At 40.8% G+C, this 24,437-nt stretch overlaps 2 protein-coding genes across 6 annotated transcripts in view; both read right to left on the bottom strand.

Moving 5' to 3' along the window:
• The window catches only part of LOC131817393 (KRAB domain-containing protein 5-like), a 130,722-nt gene that overhangs the window by 26,298 nt on the left and 79,987 nt on the right, over positions 1-24,437 (bottom strand). Inside the window, exon 5 of one of the 4 annotated variants that reach the window (XM_059150676.1) lies at positions 11,679-14,922. The exons of the other annotated variants lie outside the window; for them this stretch is intronic. Within the exon in view, the coding sequence (XP_059006659.1) occupies positions 13,280-14,922 (1,643 nt within the window). The 3' untranslated portion in view covers positions 11,679-13,279. Of the gene's footprint in view, positions 1-11,678; positions 14,923-24,437 lie in introns of those variants that run through there. 4 annotated transcript variants of the gene reach the window in all.
• The window catches only part of LOC131817376 (KRAB domain-containing protein 5-like), a 103,731-nt gene that overhangs the window by 68,102 nt on the left and 11,192 nt on the right, over positions 1-24,437 (bottom strand). The window lies entirely within an intron of this gene.

Genomic DNA, 24,437 nt, shown 5'->3' with positions numbered 1-24,437 from the left:
GAAGCAAGAAATCAACAGCGTCATGGTAGTGGCAGAAGCTAATACGTTAACTGGACAGAAAGACCACACTCAGGCCTACCAGGGAGAGCACCTGAATAACATAAAAGACCAATTACATCTAATGTCATATACAGACAATCCTACCAAGCAACAACAAAATAGACAATCTTCTCAACCACACATGGAACACTCTCTGGTACAGACAACCTGTTTGCCTACAAGTCTTAACAAAATTAAGAAGACTGATCTCATACCAGTATCTTTTCTGACCACCGTGGCATGAATTTAAGAATAAACAGCAGATGGGACATTGGAAATGCCACAAATATTTGGAAATCGAACAACATGCTCTTGAAAAATCAACAGGTTAACGTGAAAATTTTTTTTCATTATTTATTTATTTATTTGACAGAGAGATCACAAGTAGGCTGAGAGGCGGGGTGGGGGGGGGGAAGCAGGCTCCCCACTGAGCAGAGAGCCTGATGCAGGGCTTGATCCCAGGACCCTGAGATCATGACCTGAGCCGAAGGCAGAGGCTTAACCCACTGAGCCACCCAGGCGCCCTGGTTAATGTGAGATTTAAAAAAATAACCAGTAGGTATCTTGAGACTAATGAAATGAAACACAACATATTCAGACACATGGAAATCAGATAAAATAATTGTAAGGAAACATTCAGTGAAGTTTAAAGGCAACCTGAGAGCCTTCTTCCCTCTCTCTCTCTCTCTCTGCCTGCCTCTCTACCTACTTGTGATCTCTCTCTGTCAGATAAATAAATAAAATCTTTAAAAAAAAAATAAAGGCAACCTGAGAAATGGGAGGAAACTTGTCTCTAGAGCATAAGGATTCAATGTCAAGAATAGAGAAAGAACTTTAGCCAACAACAACCAAACAGCAACTAGCATTATTATGAACTGGACACAGTTTACAACCAATGGACAAAGATGTGAAAGATGCTCAAAGTCACCATTCATTAGAGGAATACATTCAAGCAGTGACTCCTCACCTCACACCTGTTTAGATCCCACTACCAAAAAACCTATGTATGTTGGAAAGGATGAGAAGAGATTGAAACACTTATGCACTGCTAGAGGAAATGCAAATGGTGTAATCATTTTGGAAAACAGAATAGAGATTCCTCAAAACTTATAAATCATATTATCATATGACTCAGCCATCCCACTTGACAGTATATAACGAAAAGAATTCAAAGTAGGATCTGCAAAAGATTTTTGCATAAGCAGATTCACAGCAGCATCATTCAGAAAAGCCAATAATAAATGAAAGCAACAGAACTATTCAAGGATGCATAAAGAAAATGTAGCATATGCGTGCACTGGAATAATATTCAGCTTTGGAAAAGGAGACACATCTTGTCACATCATACAACATGGTTAAAACGTGATGGCGTTAAGTGAAATAAATGCGTCACAGGAACAGATACATATGATTTCACTTAAGTGCCTGACCTAGTGTCATGAATAGCGTGAAGGAAGGAAGGGAGGGAGGGAGGGAGGAAGGAAAGAAAGATAGAAAGAGAGAGAGAGAGAGAGAGAAGGAGTGCCAGGGTCTTAGAACAGAGAAAGCTGTGGAAGCGGCTGCTTAACAAGTATTAAGTTTCAAATCTGCAAGCTGAGAAAACTCCGGAAATTGTTTTTCCAATAACTTAAATATACTTAACACTTTAGTGACTACCAGAGAAGAATTTTATCTGAGTGACCCATCTGATGACAGGACACACATCTAATTACCCAACGTCTGCTCTTTGTCTTCTGGCTCTGGGAAGTGCATTTCTCCACTTCAAAGTCCCAGGCCGTCCTCCATATAAAGGATGACGTGAATATATACCTCATTTAGCCTGAATGTCTTTGAGATTTCCATGTCTGTGCGGTTCCTTCTGCTTATGACATCTAATTTGATCCATCCTGTCAATCTGTCACACTTCAATTGGATTCTTTGTCCAGACAGAAGGACCTTGGAGGGGACAGAAATTCAAGCTCTCTGACAGAATCGACACAAAGTTGGTTTCACAAAGCCAGCACTGATCTTGTCAGTTCAGGTGAGAGAAAGCACATCACAGGTCCTCTGTCCCCAGGCACAGCTGTGTATGTCCCCAGGCACAAGGGATATGTAGCCTAGGCTCAAGACATAGGAATGTGACCCCACTAGCTTACAAGTGGCTAATCAGCACTACTCTACAGTGTAATTATGGGATATACCTCAAAAAACCTCTAACATTAAGAAGAAACATTCTCTCTGATTTAAAGTCTTTTGAGGTAGAAGATACCTCCCAAGGTAAAGCGGCAGCAAAAGGTATGAATTAATGGCTGCTGGCATGGCCTCATGGGTCTGTAATTTGTTTTTTCTGTTTTTGTTCCAGTTTCACCTTAGGCCACAAAATTACACCAATTGTCTTATTTGTGAGGAGTTTATGACAATAGAATTGTTCAAATTCGCCTCATTCTAACGAAAAGGCAATGAGGGGCAATGGAAGGCTGAATTCTAACTTGTAACGGTTTTTTTCTTAAATAACATCTTTAAATATACGTAAATATGGAGAGGTTTTTATGACACAATTTGATTTGCACATCAATGAAATAGGAATATATAACAATACAGGAAAAGAAGAATTTAATTTATATTGAAATAAGTATGACATATACAAAGCACACAGAGTGCAAGTGAGTCACAGTAAATGAAGTGGAGACATCATTTTGCTCAGTGGCTAAAGAAAGCCCTCGACACTTCCAATCCTACATTGTCAAATTTAAATATTCTTGCTGATTCAGAACACAAAACAAGTAGAGATCCCAGGGCTTCACGTTCAGAAGTTCCAGCATACATGAATTACTACAGTGGTCCAATTTAAGGTCAGTAGGGACCAGTAAATCACGGAAAGTGGATGAGGTCCTCTTTCCATTAGTGCCATGAGACTAGGATTATTACGTTACCAGATTTTCTCAAAAGGACTTCCCATTTTCTCAGATATTCAGGAGAAATAGATCTTCCCTCTGAACCCGACACTAGCATTGATGTGCTTTTGTCTTGAACGAAGAAGAATGAGGAGTTTTAAAATGTCTTTTATAAATTTATACAATCTGGACTGTATTGGCCTGAAGAGTGTAACTGCCAAACCTGTACAATAATTGTTATTAAAAATAGATGCAAGACACTGTTGGTGGGAATGCAAGCTGGTGCAGCCACTCTGGAAAACAGCATGGAGGTTCCTCAAAATGTTGAAAATAGAACTGCCCTATGACCCAGCAATTGCACTATTGGGTATTTACCCTAAAGATACAAATGTAGTGATCCAAAGGGGCACATGCACCCGAATGTTTATAGCAGCAATGTCCACAATAGCCAAACTATGGAAAGAACCTAGATGTCCATCAACAGATGAATGGATCAAGAAGATGTGGTATATATACACAATGGAATACTATGCAGCCATCAAAAGAAATGAAATCTTGCCATTTGCGACAACATGGATGGAACTAGAGCGTATCATGCTTAGCGAAATAAGTCAAGCAGAGAAAGACAACTATCATATGATCTCCCTGATATGAGGAAGTGGTGATGCAACATGGAGGCTTAAGTGGGTAGAAGAAGAATAAATGAAACAAGATGGGATTGGGAGGGAGACAAACCATAAGTGACTCTTAATCTCACAAAACAAACTGAGGGTTGCCGAGGGGAGGGGTTTTGGGAGAAGGGGTTGGGATTATGGACATTGGGGAGGGCATGTGATTTGGTGAGTGCTGTGAAATGTGTAAACCTGGTGATTCACAGACCTGTACCCCTGGGGATAAAAATATATGTTTATAAAAAATAAAAAAAGTATTAAAAAAAAAAATAGATGCAAGAAAAGTCATCAGAAAATGCGGACATAAGGGCGCCTGGGTGGCTCAGTGGGCTAAAGCCTCTGCCTTCGGCTCAGGTCATGATTCCAGGGTCCTGGGACCGAGTTCCGCACTGGGCTCTCTGCTCAGCAGGGAGCCTGCTTCCTCCCCTCTTTCTCTCTGCCTGTTTCTCTGCCTACTTGTGATCTCTGTCTGTCAAATAAATAAATAAAATCTTTAAAAAAAAGAAAATGCGGACATACTATATACACAAATCGTTAGTTTAATATATCCTATTATATAGAGCACCAGAAGTATGAATTTTAAAGCAAGAAGTTTCTCAGGACTCTAATATTAGCCACCCTTTAACGTTTCTTCTGATACAGACACATCACAGAAGCCACCTATCCAAGACTTGGCCCATTTGGTCTCAACCTACAAATATATATGTAAGCAAAAATTCATGTCAAAAGCAATCTCTTTCCCTCTTTCTCTCTTTCTTTCTAGATTTTATCTATTCACTTGACACAGAGAGACACAGGGAAAGAGGGAACACAAGCAGGGGGAGTGAGAGAGGGAGAAGCAGGCTTCCCATTAACAGAGAGCCCAACACAGGGCTTGATCCCAGGACCCCGGGATCATGATCTGAGCCTTAGGCAGACGCTTAACAACTGAGCCACCCAGGTGCCCCAATTGCTCTATTTTAAATGTACAAAATAAAATTTTGAACTAAACACTCACGGACAACAAGAAAACAGCTTAGTTTAGACCATGCATATCAAAAAGTTACCTTCAAGAAAATTATGATGGAACATGTGAAATGAATCTTGAGTGTGGCACTTTCATTTTGCAATGAAATAAGGCATCTGGCTGGACAGACTTCTCTTGGTAAATAAATTGGCATGTGACAACATCAGAGAGATTTCTTATTACTGGAATGGAATTTCATCATAAACTCACTTTGGGGAGGACTAGTCCTCTACCGCTTATGACAGTTTACAGAATCTGAGAAGTTCTGTGGTTCTGGTTGTGTGCTTGTGTTGTTGACGTTGTTTTTGTGGCTGGCCATGGGAAATGGTGTCTGATCTACCTGCCCACTTGCAGCCCATTAGGCTGCCTGCTTACAAAACTAGTTGGTGTTTAGTTACTACTCTCTTCAAAGGAAGGTTGATTTTCTATTGTAATTATTCATGGCCACCATATTTTAGAGTCAGGAGCAGAACAGACTGCAGATGGCCGGTACAGATGCATCTGCCTCTTAGAATCTTAAAATTCTGCACAATGTGGTCCATTTAAGTGCTTAATACATTCTGTAGATGAGATTCTGGGGCTCCTGGGTGCTTCAGTGAGTTAAGCGTCTGCCTTCAGCTCAGGTCATGATTCCAGGGTCCTGGGATTGAGTCCCACTTTGGGCTCCTTGCTCGACAGTGAGCCTGCTTCTCCCTCTCCCGCTCCCCCTGCTCTCTCTTCCTGCATCAAATAAATAAATAACTAAATATTTAGAGATTCCCATTCACAACGCGAATGGTTTAGCTGGCCCATCTGGGGAAGCGTAGAAGAATCAGCCATTTAGTACACTGAGCACTCTGAATTTAGGCAAGTTAACTCCAGAGGAAACCAGATAGGAAATAGTTAACCTTCTCCAAGGTGACACGTGAAAGAGCAAGACCACTCTAGTGAGTGCATTCATCCCCACATAAAACCCCACAGGTAGTGCTGGGTGTCTCTCCCCACTAGGATGCACCATAAGCCATCCCAGTGGGAAGTGATGGAGAACCACCTTCCAACAATCTGGTGGGGTTGATGTTTTTCACATACACATTACGTAGGCTCGAGTCTCTAAGTAAATAGAAAATTGTACTCGTGATGATCTGAAGGCTGCGGTGGCTTACATGAGGACCCCCTGAAATTCTTCATTTGTGTACTTATGCACTGTCCTCCAGAGAGCCAACTCGTAAACGAAACAATCGAGTGTGGTACCCATTTTGACTACTGCTTGGAACCTTTTAAAGGAGACACTGAGAGAGCAGTTGCCATGCAGGAAACGGAGAATGGACTTTCTGAAACAGTGACAAAATCTGAGCTAAAACATGTCAAGCACCGGACAAGTACTTCTGACTGCTGTACCCTCCTTTCATACTGTAAATAGGATGCTGGGAAATAAGGCATTAAAATTAAATCCTGTCAGAGAACAAGAGTCCTTGTCTCCTCCAAGGTCCTTCCGGTTGGACTAAGAATCAAATTAACACTACAGATTACCAGGAGAAAATAAAATTAAATGTGTGTTAGTACAGGCAATCCAGATAGACTGGATAGAAGTTCCAAAGACTGTCAGGCAAGATGAGGTACGAATGTCATCCTGAACTAAGGAAAGGAGAGCAGGGGCCTGGAGCAGGAAAACACCTCACAGGGCAGGACAAGGACCAGATATTTGGTACATATTTGCGATTACAGATGGGTCCCAGAGGTTAACATTCTGTTAGTAACTCTTATTCGGGGAAAGACATCACCACCACCACCACCACCCCCGCCGCCATTTTAGATTATTTTGTGTGGTTAAGAGGGGAGGGAGTGGTTTCCTGAGCCTGCGGGTTCTTAACTCAAATTATCTGAAGGCCAAAGTGGTGCACTGGGTGACGGGGGAGGGAGGGAGCAGGAAGGGATGGAGATGCCGCTCTGAACCCCTTCGGTCCTCCATCTGAACTTCCTTGGGACGTTCATGTATAAAAGTTGACCTGGTAGATGCTTCATGTCCGGTCTTGATGGACATGTCCTGGACATGATCCAGGACTTTCCACTAGACAATAGGTCAGTGAAAGTCAAAACTCATTTCAGGAGGCAATGATGCAGGTCTGTTTCAAAGGTAGCCCAGGGGTTCAAGTAACCATGAAACGAGACATTGATAGGAAAACAAAGGAACTGTGCTTAATGATTAGATCAAATGTTAAGCCAGGTTCTGATTTTTTTTTAATAATTTTATTTCATTATTAGAGAGAGAGAGAGAGAGAGACAATGAGCAGGGGGAAGGGCAGGAGGGAGAGGCAGACTCCCTGCTGAGCAGGATGCCCAGTGCCACATGGGGCTCCATCCCAGGACCTCGGGATCATGACCTGAGCTGAAGGCAGACACTTAACCAACCGAGCCACCTAGGCGTCCTGCCAGATTCTGATTTCTAAGGGTAGCCAGCTGAACAGACTTCTAGATGATACACTTGAAGCATCTTGGGGTAGAGGGAGGGTAAGTAGGGGTAATCTGACAGATGTTCCTTGTTTATTTTTCAAGTGCATCTGGTAATACTTTCAGCAGACCATAGAGCCACAACACGAGGACTGTCTATACATGACCTACTACCATGATTTCTGTACATCAAGATATTTCTATTACGTTTGCAGAGCTACAGGGGAAAAGGCTATTTTAGTTCTCAAATGATTATAAGTCAGAAAGGTGGGAGAAATATTAAAATGTCCAGGGCACTTGGGTGGTACTGTCCATTAAGCATCTGGCTCTTGGTTTCAGCTCAGGTCATGATCTCAGGGTTGTGAGATCGAGCCCCGCATCGGGCTCCATGGTCATCATGGAGGCTTCTTGGGATTTTCACTCTCCCTCTGTCCCTCACCCCGTGTGCTCTCTCTCTCTCAAATAAATCAATCTTTTAAAAAATCACGTTAGTTTGGGGACTCAAAGCCTGGCATTAGAAGACTCCACAGGAAATCAGGATGTCGTCCATTTGATGATTAATAGTATTAAAAACTCATAACTACAGGGACGCCTGGGTGGCTCAGTTGGTTGGATGACTGCCTTCAGCTCAGGTCATGATCCTGGAGTTCCGGGATCAAGTCCCACATCAGGCTCCCAGCTCCATGGAGAGTCTGCTTTTCCCTCTGACCTTCTCCTCGCTCATGCTCTCTCTTACTGTCTCTCTCTTAAATAAATAAATAAAATCTTAAAAAAAAAAAACAACTCATAACTACAAACGTGTGTTACTGAGACATATTTTTCTCTATAATCATCTCCATTTTTACTGAAGGTAGCCAAACTAACAATGATTTGTTTGCAAAAGAAGTCTAACAAAAAAAAACTTGTCCTGGGGGGCGCCCGCATGGCTCAGTGGGTTAAGTGGTTGCTTCTGGCTCAGGTTATGAATTCATAGTTTTGGAATAGAGCCCTGCACCAGGCTCCCTGTAGGGCAGAAAGCCTCTTCTCCCTCTGTCCCTCACCATTCTCCCACCCTCAGGCTCTCTCTCTCTTTTGCTCTCTCAAATAAATAAAATCTTAAAAAAAAAAAAAACCCAAAACAAAAAACTAGAACCTTATCCTGATTATTTACATAAATGTAGGAAGAATAGAGTTTGACCTATCAAATCTTTAAAAATAGCTTTTCTGGAACTTTTCATAAGGAATCATAGGATTTAATCTTCAATAGCGTCTCCACACCAGGAGCCATGCCATGAAATTGCCACAAGACTTTGTTTATAGTAATAACAGATCTGAGTAAATCGTCTCTTCATGAAGACCCGTAACTATCCCTAGATTCCTGCACCTCTTAGGAAATTACCTTCTTTGTTCTCCTGGTAAGCTGCTGGGTACTCAGTAAACAAGGTGTCAGGCTGGTATTTCCAAGGGGGCTTTATTGGCTCCATAAAGTCAATCCCAGTCCCTTATAGCTGTCATCATATGAGTCTATGCAGATCTTTCTCAGCTAGAACATTCTAGTCAAAGGCTTTGTTATATAACCAGTGTTTTCCTTTCCTTCTTTTTTTTTTTTTTTTTAAAGATTTTATTTATTTATTTGACAGAGGTACAGCAAGAGAGGGAACACAAGTTGGAGACTGGGAGAGGGAGAAGCAGGCCTTCTGCCAAGCAGAGACCGATGTGGGGCTCAATCCCAGGACCCTGGGACCACAGACCTGAGCCAAAGGCAGATGCTTAACCCACTGAGCCACCCAGGAACCCCATACCCAGTGTTTTCAATTGTGTCTCCTCCCAATGAGAACAGATCCTTACTGAAATTGAAATTGCAAACACATATTTTGGCTAAAATATAATAGTTACTCCATCTTTCTGGATTCTGGAATAATCAGGTAGAGAGAAAAGACAAAATATTTCAATTGGCTTCCAGAGGTATATTTTATGCCCTACCACATGTCAGTTAACTTGAGAGTTTTCTAGGGGTACCTGAGTGGCTCAGGAGTCCTGCGACTGAGACCCACATCTGGCTCTCTGCTCAGTGGAGTGTTTGCTTCTCCCTCTCCCCTGCTTATGCATTCTCTTTCTCTCAAATGAATAAATAAAATCTTTAAAAAAGGGGGGGGGACACTTTTCTTAAATCTGTAAAGTACAATACATTTAAAAGAATTTTTTTTCAATTCCAGTTAGTTAATATACACTGTAATATTAATTCCAGGGGTACAACAGTGACAATGATTCCATGCAATACCCATTGTTCAACACAAATGCACTCCTTAATTCCCTTCATTTATTTAACCCATTGCTCAACTGACCTCCACTCTGGCAAATACCAGTTTCTTCTCTATACTTAGGCTGTTTCGGGATTTGCCTGTCTTCCTATACTACATATGATTGAAAATTTATTTCTCTTTAACATCTTTCGCTTAGAATACTCTCTAGCGCCATCCATGTCATTGTAAATGGCAAGATTAAATTCCTTTTTATGGTGGAATATTCCATTACCCACCCCCCCAACACACACAAACATGCACACAGTCTTTATTCATTCATCAGTCAATGAACGCTCCGGCCTGAATATCTGAACAGAAATGGCCACTGGCATGGACTGTTGAACCACACCTCCAACAACATGGCACAGACAGAGCCAGAACGGGACCGTACCCGGCATGGGGCTGATTGAAGGGTGGAAGCTTCCACACAGCAGTGCATGAACCTTCATGAAATATCACCATCAATAATGGTTCTAAACGTGGCTGGGGTCATGGACCTTGGGTGCAACCACAGGACATGCCTTGCTGATCCTGCCTATGCCACTGTCCCAAAATCTTCATCTCTAACATCTACTTTACCATGGGATTTGATTTAAAAAAGATTTTTAATAAATTCATTTATCAAAGAGAGAGAGCACAAGCAGGTGGAGCTGCAGGCAGAGGGATAGCGAGAAGTAGGCTCCCCGCTGACAAAGGAGCTCAATGTGGGATTTGATCCCAGCAGCCTGGGATCATGACCTGAGTGGAAGGCATATGCTTAACCCACTGAGCCACCCAGGCGTCCCTACCATGTGACATTTCATACGCCCAAATGATTTCATCATCGTTACCTTTCCTCCACCAGTTACCACTGATCTAGAACTGGGTGAACAGTCATCAGGATCATCCAGATGAATCTGGTTCTTAGGAACGCACGGTAATTCAATGAAATCATGAAAACAAAGCAGGAGTTCCCTACTCTTCAGAGACCCACATTGCATGTATTCATTCATTAGATGACCCAACCCAAAGCTGACTGTGCCTTAGGAGAGGCTGGAGGGGGCCACCTCTGTCTGGTGCCCTGCCCCCACGGTAAAGAGTTCTTCACACTTTTTTTTCCTTAAGATTTTATTTATTTATTTATCTATTTATTTATTTCAGAAAGAGAGAGAGACTGCATAAGGTAGGGGGAGTCAGGCCAAGAATGATGGAGAAGCAGGCTCCCCGCTGAGCAGGGAGACCAACGAGGGGCTCCATCTCAGGACCCCGAGATCATGACCTGAGTCGAAGGCAGATGCTTAACCCACTGATCCACCCAGGCGCCCCTCACATATTTTCAATAGATCTTATCTAAGGATGGTGGTGTCTTCCTTGTGTTTTACATCCTGGGGTTCAACGTCTGAACATCCACGGGCCTTACATTTCTCTAGTCTCCATTCAGTATTTACTGAGGAAACTAGCTACAGCACAAGCAAAGAATGTCTGTGATGCCTGAACAGCTGGAATGGGAAATGAGGATAAATGGAACTGCAGATCTGGAGATCGCCAAGAAATAAGGAGAAGTTGTTTTTCTAAAGACAGGGGGTCAGTTGTGCAACCCAGGAAAGAGGTCCTCTCTCCACATACAGAATTCATGCCAGTTCCTCATCCTCTGTATTTCCTACCTCTTCCTTAAGGCTACTTATCAGTCCTACTGGAAGAGGTTTCTCCTACTTCTAGGGCACCTATCACACACCAAGCATTGGTATGAGTGCATGCTTACTTCATAGAAAAGTCAGAACAACACCCTTACACACGAGGTGGTGCACGTACCTTTATTTGGGGCCATGGTGCCGTGCTTTAATGTCCCAGGACTAAGTCCAGATTGGGGCATTCGAACTAAACAGGGTTAGGTAAGCTCCGTGGGAGTCTTCTCTCATGGACACATGAGGGAAAGTCATGGTACTCCAGGCACATGTTCGCTCACAAAGGTGGACTGGAGATGTGAATAGAAGTTACAGGAACCTATGACTCTGCAGAGTGTTATCTAGGGAATGCACTAGGAAGAGGGGCTGGTGTCAGCTCAAAACCCCTGCAAAAGCCCTCGCTACACAAAACCTACCCCAAGTAGCATTATTATGGAGTACTTGAGCTAATCAGACACTAAGACCCCCATGTAATCGGCAACATATCCACGATAATATCCAACTAGTCCGTAAGAGGGGAAAATGGCACTAGATAAACTAGGGAAAAATAATCACACAGTACTTAAACATTAAGGCCAATGAAAGAATGGAGGACAATGTATATTATTTCACTCTTATTACCAAATATGTGACAGATTCTACCAGTTACCTACAACCTTTAGATAGGTTAACATCAGTGGTGGGATAACACATCATTCATTACTCATCCATGGTAATACATTAAAGATCAATTGTGTTTTATTAATTAAAATATGTTAAGCTCACACATGAACTAATTTATGAATTTCAAATGCACTCTATGATCCTTGTGCAAAATGCAGAATACAAGTGTTAAAAAGCACTCGTCTGCGGATATAATGGTGTGGAAGTAGTGATCTCCATAATTTTCAGGCATGAGGTCATTCTTAAAAAATGTGTATATACAATTATATACCATTTTAGGGAAGAATTAACTATCCTCTTCTGGTATCCGTGAGAATTTCATTTCAACCGCATCCCTGGACATTCTCCACTTGTAACTACAGCTATTATGAGGATACATTTTACTGGACTGCCACCTCTTTTTCCTCAGAGACCAGATGGTAAAATGTTTTATTTATACTATCCAGGGGTTCTTTAGTTTAATAAATGGAGAAGAATGTTGTTCTGAACACCTCTTTCATGATAACTGACATTAATGTTATAACTGCAAATAGCATCTGCATTTAGATTTTCTTCATATATTGTGTATTACATCGTCCCTCTTCCATGGACAATTAGATATCGAGTCCGAACAAATGAAGAAGGGTGTCTCGTATCTCTGACACAACAACAATCAGCCACATCCTTCCACACACCCACTAGGAATAAATGAATTTTCTGAACTGATCTGAGACAAATACATTAATATTTGCTAGTCACAAATCCCAGATAGGATCAATGGGAAAAAAAAGCACATACAAAAATTAACTGTACTCATGTAAAAATCCATCCACTTGTTCTTTTGAAGCATAATAGCATATACACAAGTGTTTAACTTCGTATTATTCCTTATAAGGAATATTTTGATGTAACGTCTGAATAGATGGACTCATGTACTGCTTTCTACTCGATTTCTGTGATATTTATTGACATTTGATGTTTACTTACATACATTTCTAAATATTTACATCTTTCAAGTTACTTTCGTGTATGCACTCTCTGGTGGTTGCTACAGTTAATATTTAAAATGAAGGTCTTTCCTCAGTCATGATGTATCTAGGGTTTGATAGGATGCATTTGGGGATACGGAGTATAGATTGAATTCCAGTTAAAGGCACTGCAACTTTGTCTGCATTTCACAGTTTCTATCCTGTATGATAACTGAGTAGGTTGAGTTCCAGCTAGAGGCTTGACATACCCCTTGTATTGTAATCTTTCTCCTCAGTATAAACTCTGAGATACAGAAAAGGGTGGAGCAGCTTAAAAATTTGCCCATGTTCTTTACATTTATAACTTTTCCTCAGTGTGAATTCTGAGATGTTGAATGAGGCTTGACCTCTTATTAAAGACCATGCCAAATTCTTTATATTTGCAAAATCCACTCCAGCATACATTCTCTGATGAGGAATCGGGGTTTAACATTGCTTAAAGGCCTTGCCACATTCTTAACAATTTAACGGTTCCTCTCCAATATGAATTCTCTGACGTAGAGTAAGGGATGAGTCGTCCTTGAATGTTTTCTCACGTTCTTTACATTTGTAATGTTGGCTCCACTGTGAATTCTGTCGTAATGAGTAAAGGTTGAACAGTGATTAAAGGCCTTCCCACATTCTTTACTTGGGTAAGGTTTCTGACCTCAAGTATGAGTTCTGTGATGTTGACGCAGGTGTGAGTGCTGGATAAAAGCATGGCCACATTCCTTACATATGTAAGGTCTCTCTCCAGTATGAATTCTGTAATGCCGAGTCAGGTGTGAGTGCCGGTTAAAGGCCTTTCCACAATCTTTGCATACGAAGGGTCTCTCTCCAGTATGAATTCTGTGATGTTCAGTAAGCTTTGAGTGTTGGTTAAAGGCCTTTCCACATTCTTTGCACACAAAAGGTCTCTCACCAGTATGAATTCTGTGATGTCGAACAAGGTATGAGTGCCGATTAAAGGCCTTTCCACATTCTTTACATATGTAAGGTTTCTCTCCAGTATGAATTCTGTGATGTTGAGTAAGATTTGAGTGTAGGTTAAAGGCTTTGCCACATTCTTTACATATGTAAGGTTTTTCACCACTGTGAATTCTGTGATGTTGAGTAAGGCTTGAGTGATGGTTAAAGGCCTGGCCACATTCTTTACATTTGTAAGGTTTCTCTCCAGTATGAATTCTGTGATGCTGAGTAAGGTTTGAGTGCTGGTTAAAGGCCTTACCACACTGTTCACATTGGTAAGGTTTCTCTCCAGTATGAATTCTTTGATGTCGAGTAAGCATTGAGTTCTGGTTAAAGGCCTTGCCACATTGTCCACACTGGTAAGGTTTCTCTCCAATATGCATTGGCTGATGTTGAGATAGTGTTGAGTGCCAGTCGAAGGCTTTGCCACATTCCTCACAAATGTAACTTTCCTGCCCAGTGCCAACTGTATTATGTATATTTAGTCCCGAGGCTTGACTAAACATGTTCCCAGGTTTATTACATCTGTATGAGTTTTTTTCCATGTGAATTCTCTGATAATCACCAACACTGGAGGACTGGTTAACAGATTTCCCAAATTCATGGTATTTATAAGGATTCTGTCCCATAGGCATACTCTTATATACAATAAGGTTGGAGCTTTGAAAAAGGACTTCCTCAAATTTATCAAAGTTATAACGATTCTCTGGAAAATGAGTCCTCAGACATATATTAATATTTGAACCCAGGTTAAATTTTCTCTCAGATTCACTGTATTGAACAATTCCGTTTTCATCGAATATGTTCTGGTAATTCTGGAGAGTCAGCTGCTCGGTGAAGGACCTTTCAAACGGATCCCACACAGTAGTCTGTTCTTCAGTTTTAAATTTCTGATTTTCAGAAATATTTGACTCAAGGGTCAATCCAATCCTATTTTCAAAATGGTTCAAATAATTACTTTTAGCAGGGACTAGGTAACTTTCCAGATTTTCCAAATTTTCATTCTCCAGATATGTATGTTTGACCACTTGATCTGAGCCCTTGCTTACAGAAAGACACTGCTTTGCAGAAGAAGCAGGATTAAGAAGGGATGTTTTCCAAGGTGTTTTATATCCTTCACAATTTTGGGTAGTCAGATTCATATTACGGACAGTTGTCTCAGTTTGGATATGTCCTTCATGATATCTTTGATGCCCTTTACTCTCCCCATCATTTTTCCAGTCTATCATTAAGGGTAAATCCTCAAGGGCACTATGTTTATATCTACCCACTGCCACGTTTTGGAAAGAAGCTTCTATGCACAGCTTTGGCAGGAAACTCTGGGTGCCATGTGAAGATACAGCTGAAAGATATCGAATAAGAGAAAAGTAAAATCATTCCACTTACTACTCTCAGATGAATATAATGAAAACTTCTAATATGGAAAAATAAAATCAATCAGAGAACGTCAGCAAGATGGCTGAGAAAGAATTATCAGAACTTCACTCCTCCAGGGAGACATAAACTTGCAGACAATGTACCCGTGACATAGCCTAAAAGATAGTTCTGTAGTCTTGTCATACTCAAGGACACAGCACTTTCCCATACCTAAAAAATTCAGGGAAAGTACCATTTGAGCCTAAAATCAGCAGCGGGGAGGAAATTTAAACTTAAAATCAAATAAGATATAACAAAAACAGAAAAATATCAACAATAGGAAGAGCTGGTTTTCAGAAAAGAGCAACAGCATTGACATACTTTTAACTAAATCAAGTAAGAATGAAAGAGAGAAGACCAACTAAAATCAGAACTGAAGAAGTGAAAGCAGACACAGTATAACTGATACCATACAAATAAAAAAATTATAAGGTGATGATGGATAATTACACGCCCAGAGATAGATAACCAAACAAGGTGTATAAATTTTAGAAAATGTATTACCTACCTGACTCCATCATGAATTTAAAACAAAACAAAACTAAAAACTCTCATCTACCACTACTGAGTAGGATTGAAAAATAAAAGAAATGCCCAACCAAGAAAAGTCCTGTGCCAGATGAATTCACTGGATAATTCAAAGGAACATGTAATGAGACCATTCCCAAGAGGCGAAGAGAAGGGAAATTATCCAACACTCTCTGTAACGCTAGCAATGCCACATTTGCAGAGCCAAGGAAGATACTATAAGCAGAGTACCAGCAGCTACCTTCAAGAACAGCCATGTAAATGCCAGGGTAAAAGGAAGCAGAGTGAATCAGAAGTGCCTGCTACTATTTTACAACATAATCAAGTGAGAATTCTTCCTGGAATTCAAGTGTGTTTCAACATACTGAAATCTATAAATTTAAGATTATACATCAATAGAATGAAGATCAAATATGATCATATGAATTCATGTAGAATAAGAATATGAGCATACTGGGCACCATTTCATGATTAAAAACACTCAATGGTAGAAATAAAAAGAAACTACCCCTACCGAATAAAGGCCATATATGTACAAAAAGCAGAAATCTAACATATTTAATAGTAAAAGAATGAAAACATCTCCTTTATAATCAGAAACAAGGTAATAAAGAAACTTCTTTATCAATCAACTTCCAATCAACACAGTATTAGATATTCTAGTCAGAACAATTAGGAGAGAAAAAATACATAAAAGAAATCCTATTGAAAAGAAAATGAGGGGCACCTGGGGGGCTCAGTCACGAAGCATCTGGCTTAGGCTCAGGTCATGATCCCAGGGTTCTGGGATAGAGCCCTGCACTGGGCTCCCTGCTCAGCAGGAGGCCTGCTTCTCCCTCTCCCACTCACCCTGCTTGTGGTCCTTCTCTCGCTGTCTCTCTGTGTCAAATACATAAATAAAATCTTTAAAAAAAGAAGGAATAAAGAAAAATATCACTGTTCACAGATGAAATGATCAATAGAAAACCCTAAAGAATTCTTATTTTCACTTTTTACACTATTTCATTATTTGGTCATCACTTATATTATCTATTTCTGCTAATTTTCCCTTAGACACTCCACTTTTAATTTTCTTATGCTATAAACGCTTAAGAAAAAAAATTCAAATGAGCAACTTAACATTACACCACAATGAACTAGAAAAAGAAGAAACATAATTGATATTTAGCTGAGGAAGGAAATAACAAAGAAAAATCAGAAATACATAAAATACAGATCAGAATAAGTAATAACCCAACATTCGAAGTAATGCAATCTCTAGCAAAATCCGAGTGCCATTTTTGGCAAAGGAACAAAACCCCTCTTAACATTCCTATGAATGTTACGGCATAACACATACCCAGAAGAATCCTAAAAAGGAAGGTTTTATTGGTGGCACCATACTTCCTGATTTAAAACACACTACAAAGACATAGTTGTCAACATAATGTACTGTAGACATAAAGACAGGGATAGAACAATGGAAAGGTAGAGGGTGAGCTAGAGGTCTACTTCCTGTGTTAATGTGCATGACAATGAACTAAAGGTCTTGTTAAAATTCATGTTCTATTTGGACTTCTAGGTGGGTTCTGAGTTTCCACATTTCCCACAAGTTAGCAAGTGATGCCAACCAACATCTTACTTCAATAGCCAAACTATTAAATTAAAACAAAACAAAACAAAACAAACCTAGAGGAAATCATTAATGATTTTGAATGTAAAGGATATTGTGGCAATTACAACTTCTAATGCCAAGAGCAGAAACAACAATCTTTTTGAACATATGCTATCTACTCCATAACATTCCAACACTGTTTCATAAACTCACCCGTGAATCCACACTAATCTATGAGAACAGGATAATTGTTCCTCACCTTTCAAAGAAAAATCTTGGCAAAACTTCCGTCATAGGAGAGTTTTACCTCAGACTGTATGATGCTGAATTTGTGTAAGAGGAACACAGAGACCGATATACAGAGGCAACTCTAAAAGAAAGTTCACAGTAGGTTTCAAAGTGACAATGGGAATGCAAACAGGATTAAACCACTGAACACTGGTGCACCTGGGTGGCTTGCTGGGTTAAGCCTCTATCTTTGGCTCCGGTGATGATCTCAGGGTCCTGGGATGAGCCCTACATCAGGCTCCCTGCTCAGCGGGGAGCCCGCTTCCCCTCTCTCTCTGCCTACTTGTGATCTCTCTCTCTTTCAAATAAATAAAAATCTTTAAAATATAATAAAATAAACCACTGAACATATCAACTAAAAGACATAAGTGACCATAAAACACAGAAATTACAAATTAAATAAAAAAGAATAGAAGTGATAGATAATTAAGAAACTAAAAATAGAAGTGATAGATAACTAAGAAACTAAAAAATGTCTTCAGTGGCATAAAACTTATAAATTTATTTGTGGAAAAAGGTTTTTTTGACTGACAAACACACAAAGAAACAAATAAAATCTGAGATACCTGAAATACCTATTATTTCTGAGATTCCTACTGCATCAAGTTTTTGACTCATTTACCTTTCCGCCAAGTTATACTTCAGAATTTAAGACAGTGGAACAAATACGATTCAGGTTTCCATCCTCTAGAGCCACAGAGAAGTGAGAAGCAAGAGTCTGTCTGTGACATGACTGTGGAATGAAAGGGAAAGTTGGAGGACCCATGTAACTGACTGACCATCTCCCCTTCAAACACCGCCATCTCCAGTAAACACAGGAGAGAGCATTCAGTTTCCAAAGCAGACTACAAACAAAGTGAAACAGGGAAGGGAGTTTCTAGAGTAAATGAGATGATTTTATACATCTTTTAGTAAGTCCTCCTGAGGTACATGATGATAAATGAGAAAAAGTATTAAATCTTACAGTGGAGGGATCTGACATACAGGACAGAGGAAATGGAAGTGTATGAACCTGTCATAGGTCACCCTGGTATCAAGTGCCCACGGTTCCTCAAACCCTGGTGTCAGGTGCCCACAGAACAAGTGCTGTGAAATAAATGTCTAAAACAACATTTATGATTTACAAATCGGTAAATCATAATCTAAATGTAAACCTGAAAACATCCATTTTATTCAAATACCAAGTCATATACAGGACTCACACTCTGGAATCTTGTCTGTAAACTATGTCTTTCGTGTGTGATCACGGGCCTTCACAGGCTCCTCTTGGCATTCTGATCAGCTGAATCACAAAGACTTGGTCCTGAGACCCAGACATGGGAGGCTAACCAATGTGTAAGAATCGTGGCCCTCTCGCCTCCAGCAGGTGCCCTGCCCTCACTTCATGTCCGCCAGGGTCCCTGAAACACTGCGGGCTTTCTCCACTGCAACACAGGTGGAGTGGGAGTTTAGATACAAGTCCTAATCATCATGCTGAACGATGTACTGTCCAAATTTTTTAAAAAAAGATTTTATTTATTTGACAGAGATCACAAGTAGACAGAGGCAGGAAGAGAGAGACGGGGAAGCAGGCTCCCTGCTGAGCAGAGAGCCCGACTCGGGGCTCGATTCCAGGACCCTGAGATCATGATCCGAGTCGAAGGCAGAGGCCCAACCCTCCGAGCCACCCCAGTGCCCCTCCTGTCCAATTTTTGTCTCTCAAGGATAATGTTCTTCTATTCGAACCTGCGAGTGCCCATAGCAAGGTACATCTGCGTATAAATGCGAATGATCTAGGGGCGCCTGGGTAGCTGGTTTAGTTAAGAGACTGACTTTGGCTCAGGTCCTGAACTCAGGGTCCTGGGATTGAGCTCCTGGTAGAACCCCGCATGGAATCTTGCATAGGGCTCTGCTCTCAGCAGGGAGTCCGCTTGTAAACCTCTGCACCCCCTCCGCTCTCTCACTCTCTCTCAAATATATAAATAAAAAACCTTTAAAACAAACAAACAAACAAACACAAAGTTACTGATCTAGTCAAGTGAAGAGGAACAGGCAAAGTCCACTCAACACCACGGCTGAATCTACAGCTCCCTTTCCTCATTTTTCTGGAAGGTTTAAACAAACAATGATAAAAAATTTAGTCCTTTCTAGGTGGTGGGACCATAGTAGAAAGAGGTGCTCCTCACACGGGAACCAAGAGATTGAATTGAGGCTGCATGGAGTCCAGCTTCGGTTCAATGAAGAACATTAATTATATTAAAAGCAAAACCAAAAAATACTTCTATAATCTGAAGCACACTACCACTTCTCGGCAGTCAAACCTGGAGAATGTAGGCTCCAAACGAAACTCCAGGCCTGCATCAGAGAAGATGGACAGTTTCATAGGGCTCTTCGACACAGGGAAGAAGACAAAACAGGTGGACCTGAGTCCTCCCTCCCTTCACTTTCCATCTGAGCCAACATGGCCCTGGCATGTGAAAGGACCTGCCACTACTCTCTGGGGCTCCCTGTATTTCTCCATCTTCCACTCACCCTGCCAAGCATGTTCTTGGAAACAGCTCCCATGTCGACAAGTAATGCAGGAACAGTCTGGTCCTGGTTCAATGCTGGATTGCTTAGCTTGGACCCCTGAGATCCCACAGTCTAAAAATACCAAGTTTTCCCTATACTTTTACTAATGGCCACTGCTTCATGCTATAGAATCTCTTCTGTTTTCCATGCAAGCCTCCTCCTAAAAATTGACTTTGCCTTAAAAAAAAAAAAAAAAAAAAAAATTAAAAAAAAATTTTGACTTTGCCTAAAATCAACACAGGCAGGAAAACCAGTCACACTTAGAATTCTAATATCCCCAAAAGAATCCACTTATACAGAAAAGCCTTCATGAGACCTTCGGCCATTATTACATACATGTTAATGGTGAGAACTGAGAGCAAGAGTATTGTGGGAAAAACAATTCAAGAAGCTCTCACAAAAATTACTGTTCTTGAAGCGTCTGGATGGCTCAGTCGGTTGAGCATTTGCCTTCGGCTGAGGTCACGACCCCGGGGTCCTGAGATTGAGCCCCGCATCAGGCTTTCTACTTGGAGGGGAGCCTGCTTCTCCCTCTCTCTCTCCTGCTCCCCCTGCTTGTGCTCTCTCACTCTCTGTCAAATAAATAACTAAAATCTAAAAAAAAAAAAAAAATTACTGTTCTTCCATTTACCTCCCAGGTTGCTCAGCCTGTGGGGACTCCAGACTCTCCCAGGTCCTCCTATTCACTTCTCCACTTTGCTAAACACACTCTCCTTCTCCACAATTTACATTTTCTCCTTGTGTTATTTATAAATTTGCATTCCTAAATCTCTATCTTACCATGAATAACTAGGGTTGGCTTCACCTGGAGAGTAGATTAGCTTTCTTTACATGCAAGTTCTGCAGAAAGTGGCTGAACGGTGTGTTTGTGTATGCATATCCGTGTCCATTTTGTTTTCTATGCAAGTACACTTGATGGAGTGTCACATTAGTTGAGGTTTACAGCATAGTGATTTCAAAACCCCGTAAGTTCTACTATGCTCAGCACCAGTGAGCTGCCATCCATCTCCACAAAGCACTATTATAATAGCACTGAATCTATTCCCTATGCTCTATCTTTTATCCCCATGACTTATTAATTCCGTAACTAAAACTCTGTACTTCCCACTCCATTTTACTCATTCTGCCCATCCTTCAGCTTGATTTCACTCTGGTAACTGGCAGGTTGTTCACTGTATTTATAGGTCTGTTTCTGGTTTTTTGGGTTGTTCCTTGCCGTTTGTGATAATGTAGATAGATGCAAAAGGTATTATGCTATATGAAACAGTCAGAAAAAGACAGGCAAATACCATATGATTTCATTTATATGTACAATCTAAACAACACAAATGAACAAACAAAACCACAAACAGATGTGTGACTGTTTCCTTTTCAATAAAGTCCATCAATGGACTTTATTTATTGAGAAGTATAAAATTTATTGAGAAGTATAAAAATTTCATGACTACACACATTGTGTAATGTTACAAGTTGGACTCGAACAATTTTCAGTGCCGGCAGAGGGCAGAAGACTACTAGATCAAGATCCAAGCATCTTAGGGCTAATGACACAGCAAACACCAGAAATGTCTTCATCACACTAATTCCACTTCCTAGCTCCCCACCCCCACTGATACAGGGAGATGCTGCACATGCAGTGGGTTTGGTTATATCTGTGAGATTTTGAGCATAGGAAACCCCAATATCTTAGAGGAACGTCTAGCGTATCTGCCCAAGCTTTTGCCATGGAAAGAGACATCTGTTTTCCTGTATGATAAACAAATCCGTCTTCTACCCAAAAAGGACACTATCACTGTATTCCAAAGCCTTTTTATACACAAGCATCAATGGAATGACAATTAGAATAAAAATTTTCAATGCCTCCATCCATGACACATGGAGAAACTGTTTTTAAACCCATAGGGAATCATCTCCCAACAATATCCACCAGTCAATTTGACCCTGGTATGGCTCTTGCCCAATTTTGCTATAGATATATGACCTCCTTGAGACATCCATTAATCTGACACAGGGTCTGGGATAACACCCACTCAGTTTGCATCAAGAAACGTCCTCCAAGGCTATGATTACTAAGATACAATGCAGAAGAATCAGGTGAGTTGTATCATTCACTTCTGCCATGTCACCGTGGGCCCTGCATTCAACCAGGTGAGGAAATCCCAATACCCAAGAAGGTTGACCTTCCCCTTCTACAGTGAGCTTTCTAAAAGACACGGTTAAAGAAACACTAAACCTGTGAAAGCATCCATCTTCCAGGATAAGAGATTTCATACTTAACGAGGCAGAGCACACAATGGATACACTGAGATCCTGGATTACTACAGTAAAAAGGTTGAAAAATGAAAAGACATAGAAATTAGGGCATAGGACTGGGGCGGAGGTGTTCACCAACCATTACTGGGAGAATATTAAAGCACGACCTAAAAGGTGAGGAAAATGGTGTAAAGCAAAAGAGAGGTGGTCACAAGGGAAAGATACTTTGGGTGGACCCGAACACAGGTGAGGTCTGGAGAAATGACCCTGTGAATACACCTGACCCACTGTGTGTGCCTCTACTGGATGAAAATCAAGGAGCCTCTGGTCCCGATCATCAGCTCGCAACACAATTTCAAAGAATAACAATGCTGTATGCACCAAATGTATGATTTTCTTCTGATATCCACGACAGCATCCAAAATGTATATTCTTGTGTGCTGATTTGCTGCCCATTTGTCAGTGACAGAGGAAAATGAGAAACTCACCATACCTGGAAGCTTCTACTTTAAGTTCCTTCTAATAAGCAGCTAATCTTAATGGTCTGGAAGACACCCGAGGATACACTGTACCCCAATGGACACAGCCCTGGCTGCTCTGTACACATGCCAAGTAAGTGTGTATCCAGACTCGGGGAAGGAATACTTTTATCCAAAATCTGCTTTTAGAGACAAAGACCCATGAGCTGACTGTACTCCTGTGTTTGGCAATTTAATCCATAGAACTCAACCTACCTGCAGTGAAGTAAGGATGGGGATAATGGTAAAGAAGCTATCAGTTTGCCATGATTCCAGCTACAATCTCTAACAAGTACATTTTTGCTATTGCCACACTTCTGGAGGCCAATCTGCTAGGGGAAATAGGAATGATCATTTATCAGAGCACAGAGGCCCATGGAAGGTTTATGATGTGAAAACTGACATATATGGTCCCGGGAGAGGGCTAACCATCACTAGATGCAGGAAAACACAGAGATACATCACAGGAGAAGTTGGCTCCAATATCATGATGATGTTAATCCACGTGAACACTTGCGCAAGCAAATGAAAGGAAAGCACGACAGAACATTTTCAGAATACATTTCAATTTGTCCTCAAATTGGGTGGGGAAAAAAAGAAAGAATATAAAACTTCCATTACTACACAACCATGCAACACATTGATTTTTAATACATTTCTGACTGAAACTGTAAAGATCATGATTTTTTTTTCTTTGAAAAACACAAAAGATTCTATCTCTGTGGTCTTGGTAGAAGAGAAGATTTGTGAAAATGAGAAAAATCACTAACCATGAAGGGTGAAATGAAAAATTGGGTTACATTCAAATTAAGAACTCAGGGCAACTGGGGGGCTCTGTCAATTAAGCATCCAACTCCTGATTTCAGCTTGGGTCATGAGATAGAGCCCCATACCCAGACCTAGGCTCAGCTAGAAGTCTGCTTGTGATTTTCTCCCTTGCCCTTGGCCCCTCCCCCTACTCTCCTTTATGCTCTCTCTAAAATAAATGAATAAATCTTAAAAAAAAAAAAAAAGAACTTCTCTGAATCACAATCTCAAAAGATAAAAACATAGGTAGAGTAAGAAAGAAGACAAAGGTCTCATTCTCAGCATATATATAAAACTACAAAACCTGAAGAAAAAGACATCACAACATCTGGGGTGCCTAAATGGCACAGTCCCTAAAGCATGGGACTCTTGGCTTCAGCTCAGGTCATGATCTCAGACTCATGAGACTGAGCCCCGTATCAGGTGCCACGCTCAACGTGGACTGTTCTCCCGAGTCTTTCTTCTTCTCTCCCTTCCATTTTAGCTCTCTCACACTGTCTAAAAAAATAAATAAATCTCACCCCCCCAAAAAATAAAAAAAATTTAAAAAAATCACAACAGTAAAAAGGGATAAGAACTAACTAGAAACTTCGAAAAGGAGACTATTGCTAACCCAGTTCCACACTAACAGGAAGCAAGAACAACAAAAGAGCAAATAAAACCGCCACTTGGTAACATCACACAGCAACCAGGAGCTGACTGTGAAAACGACGCAGGCTATCACAATTTAGAAGGTCTGCGGATAAGCCAGAAATCCCATACACTGCTGGTGTGTGTGAAAACGGGTACAAAGTCTTTGGCAAAGTGTTTCGGAGTATCTCTAAAAGGTGAACAAATCTAAACACATTTACCAGTAATTCACTCCTGTAAATATAGGCAGCAGACATGGGTTCATGTTTCACT

This window comes from Mustela lutreola, chromosome 16, assembly GCF_030435805.1.
Source record: "Mustela lutreola isolate mMusLut2 chromosome 16, mMusLut2.pri, whole genome shotgun sequence".
NCBI lineage: Eukaryota > Metazoa > Chordata > Mammalia > Carnivora > Mustelidae > Mustela > Mustela lutreola.
The sequence above is the reverse complement of the archived record's forward strand: the minus strand, read 5'-3'. Positions and strand labels throughout refer to the sequence as shown.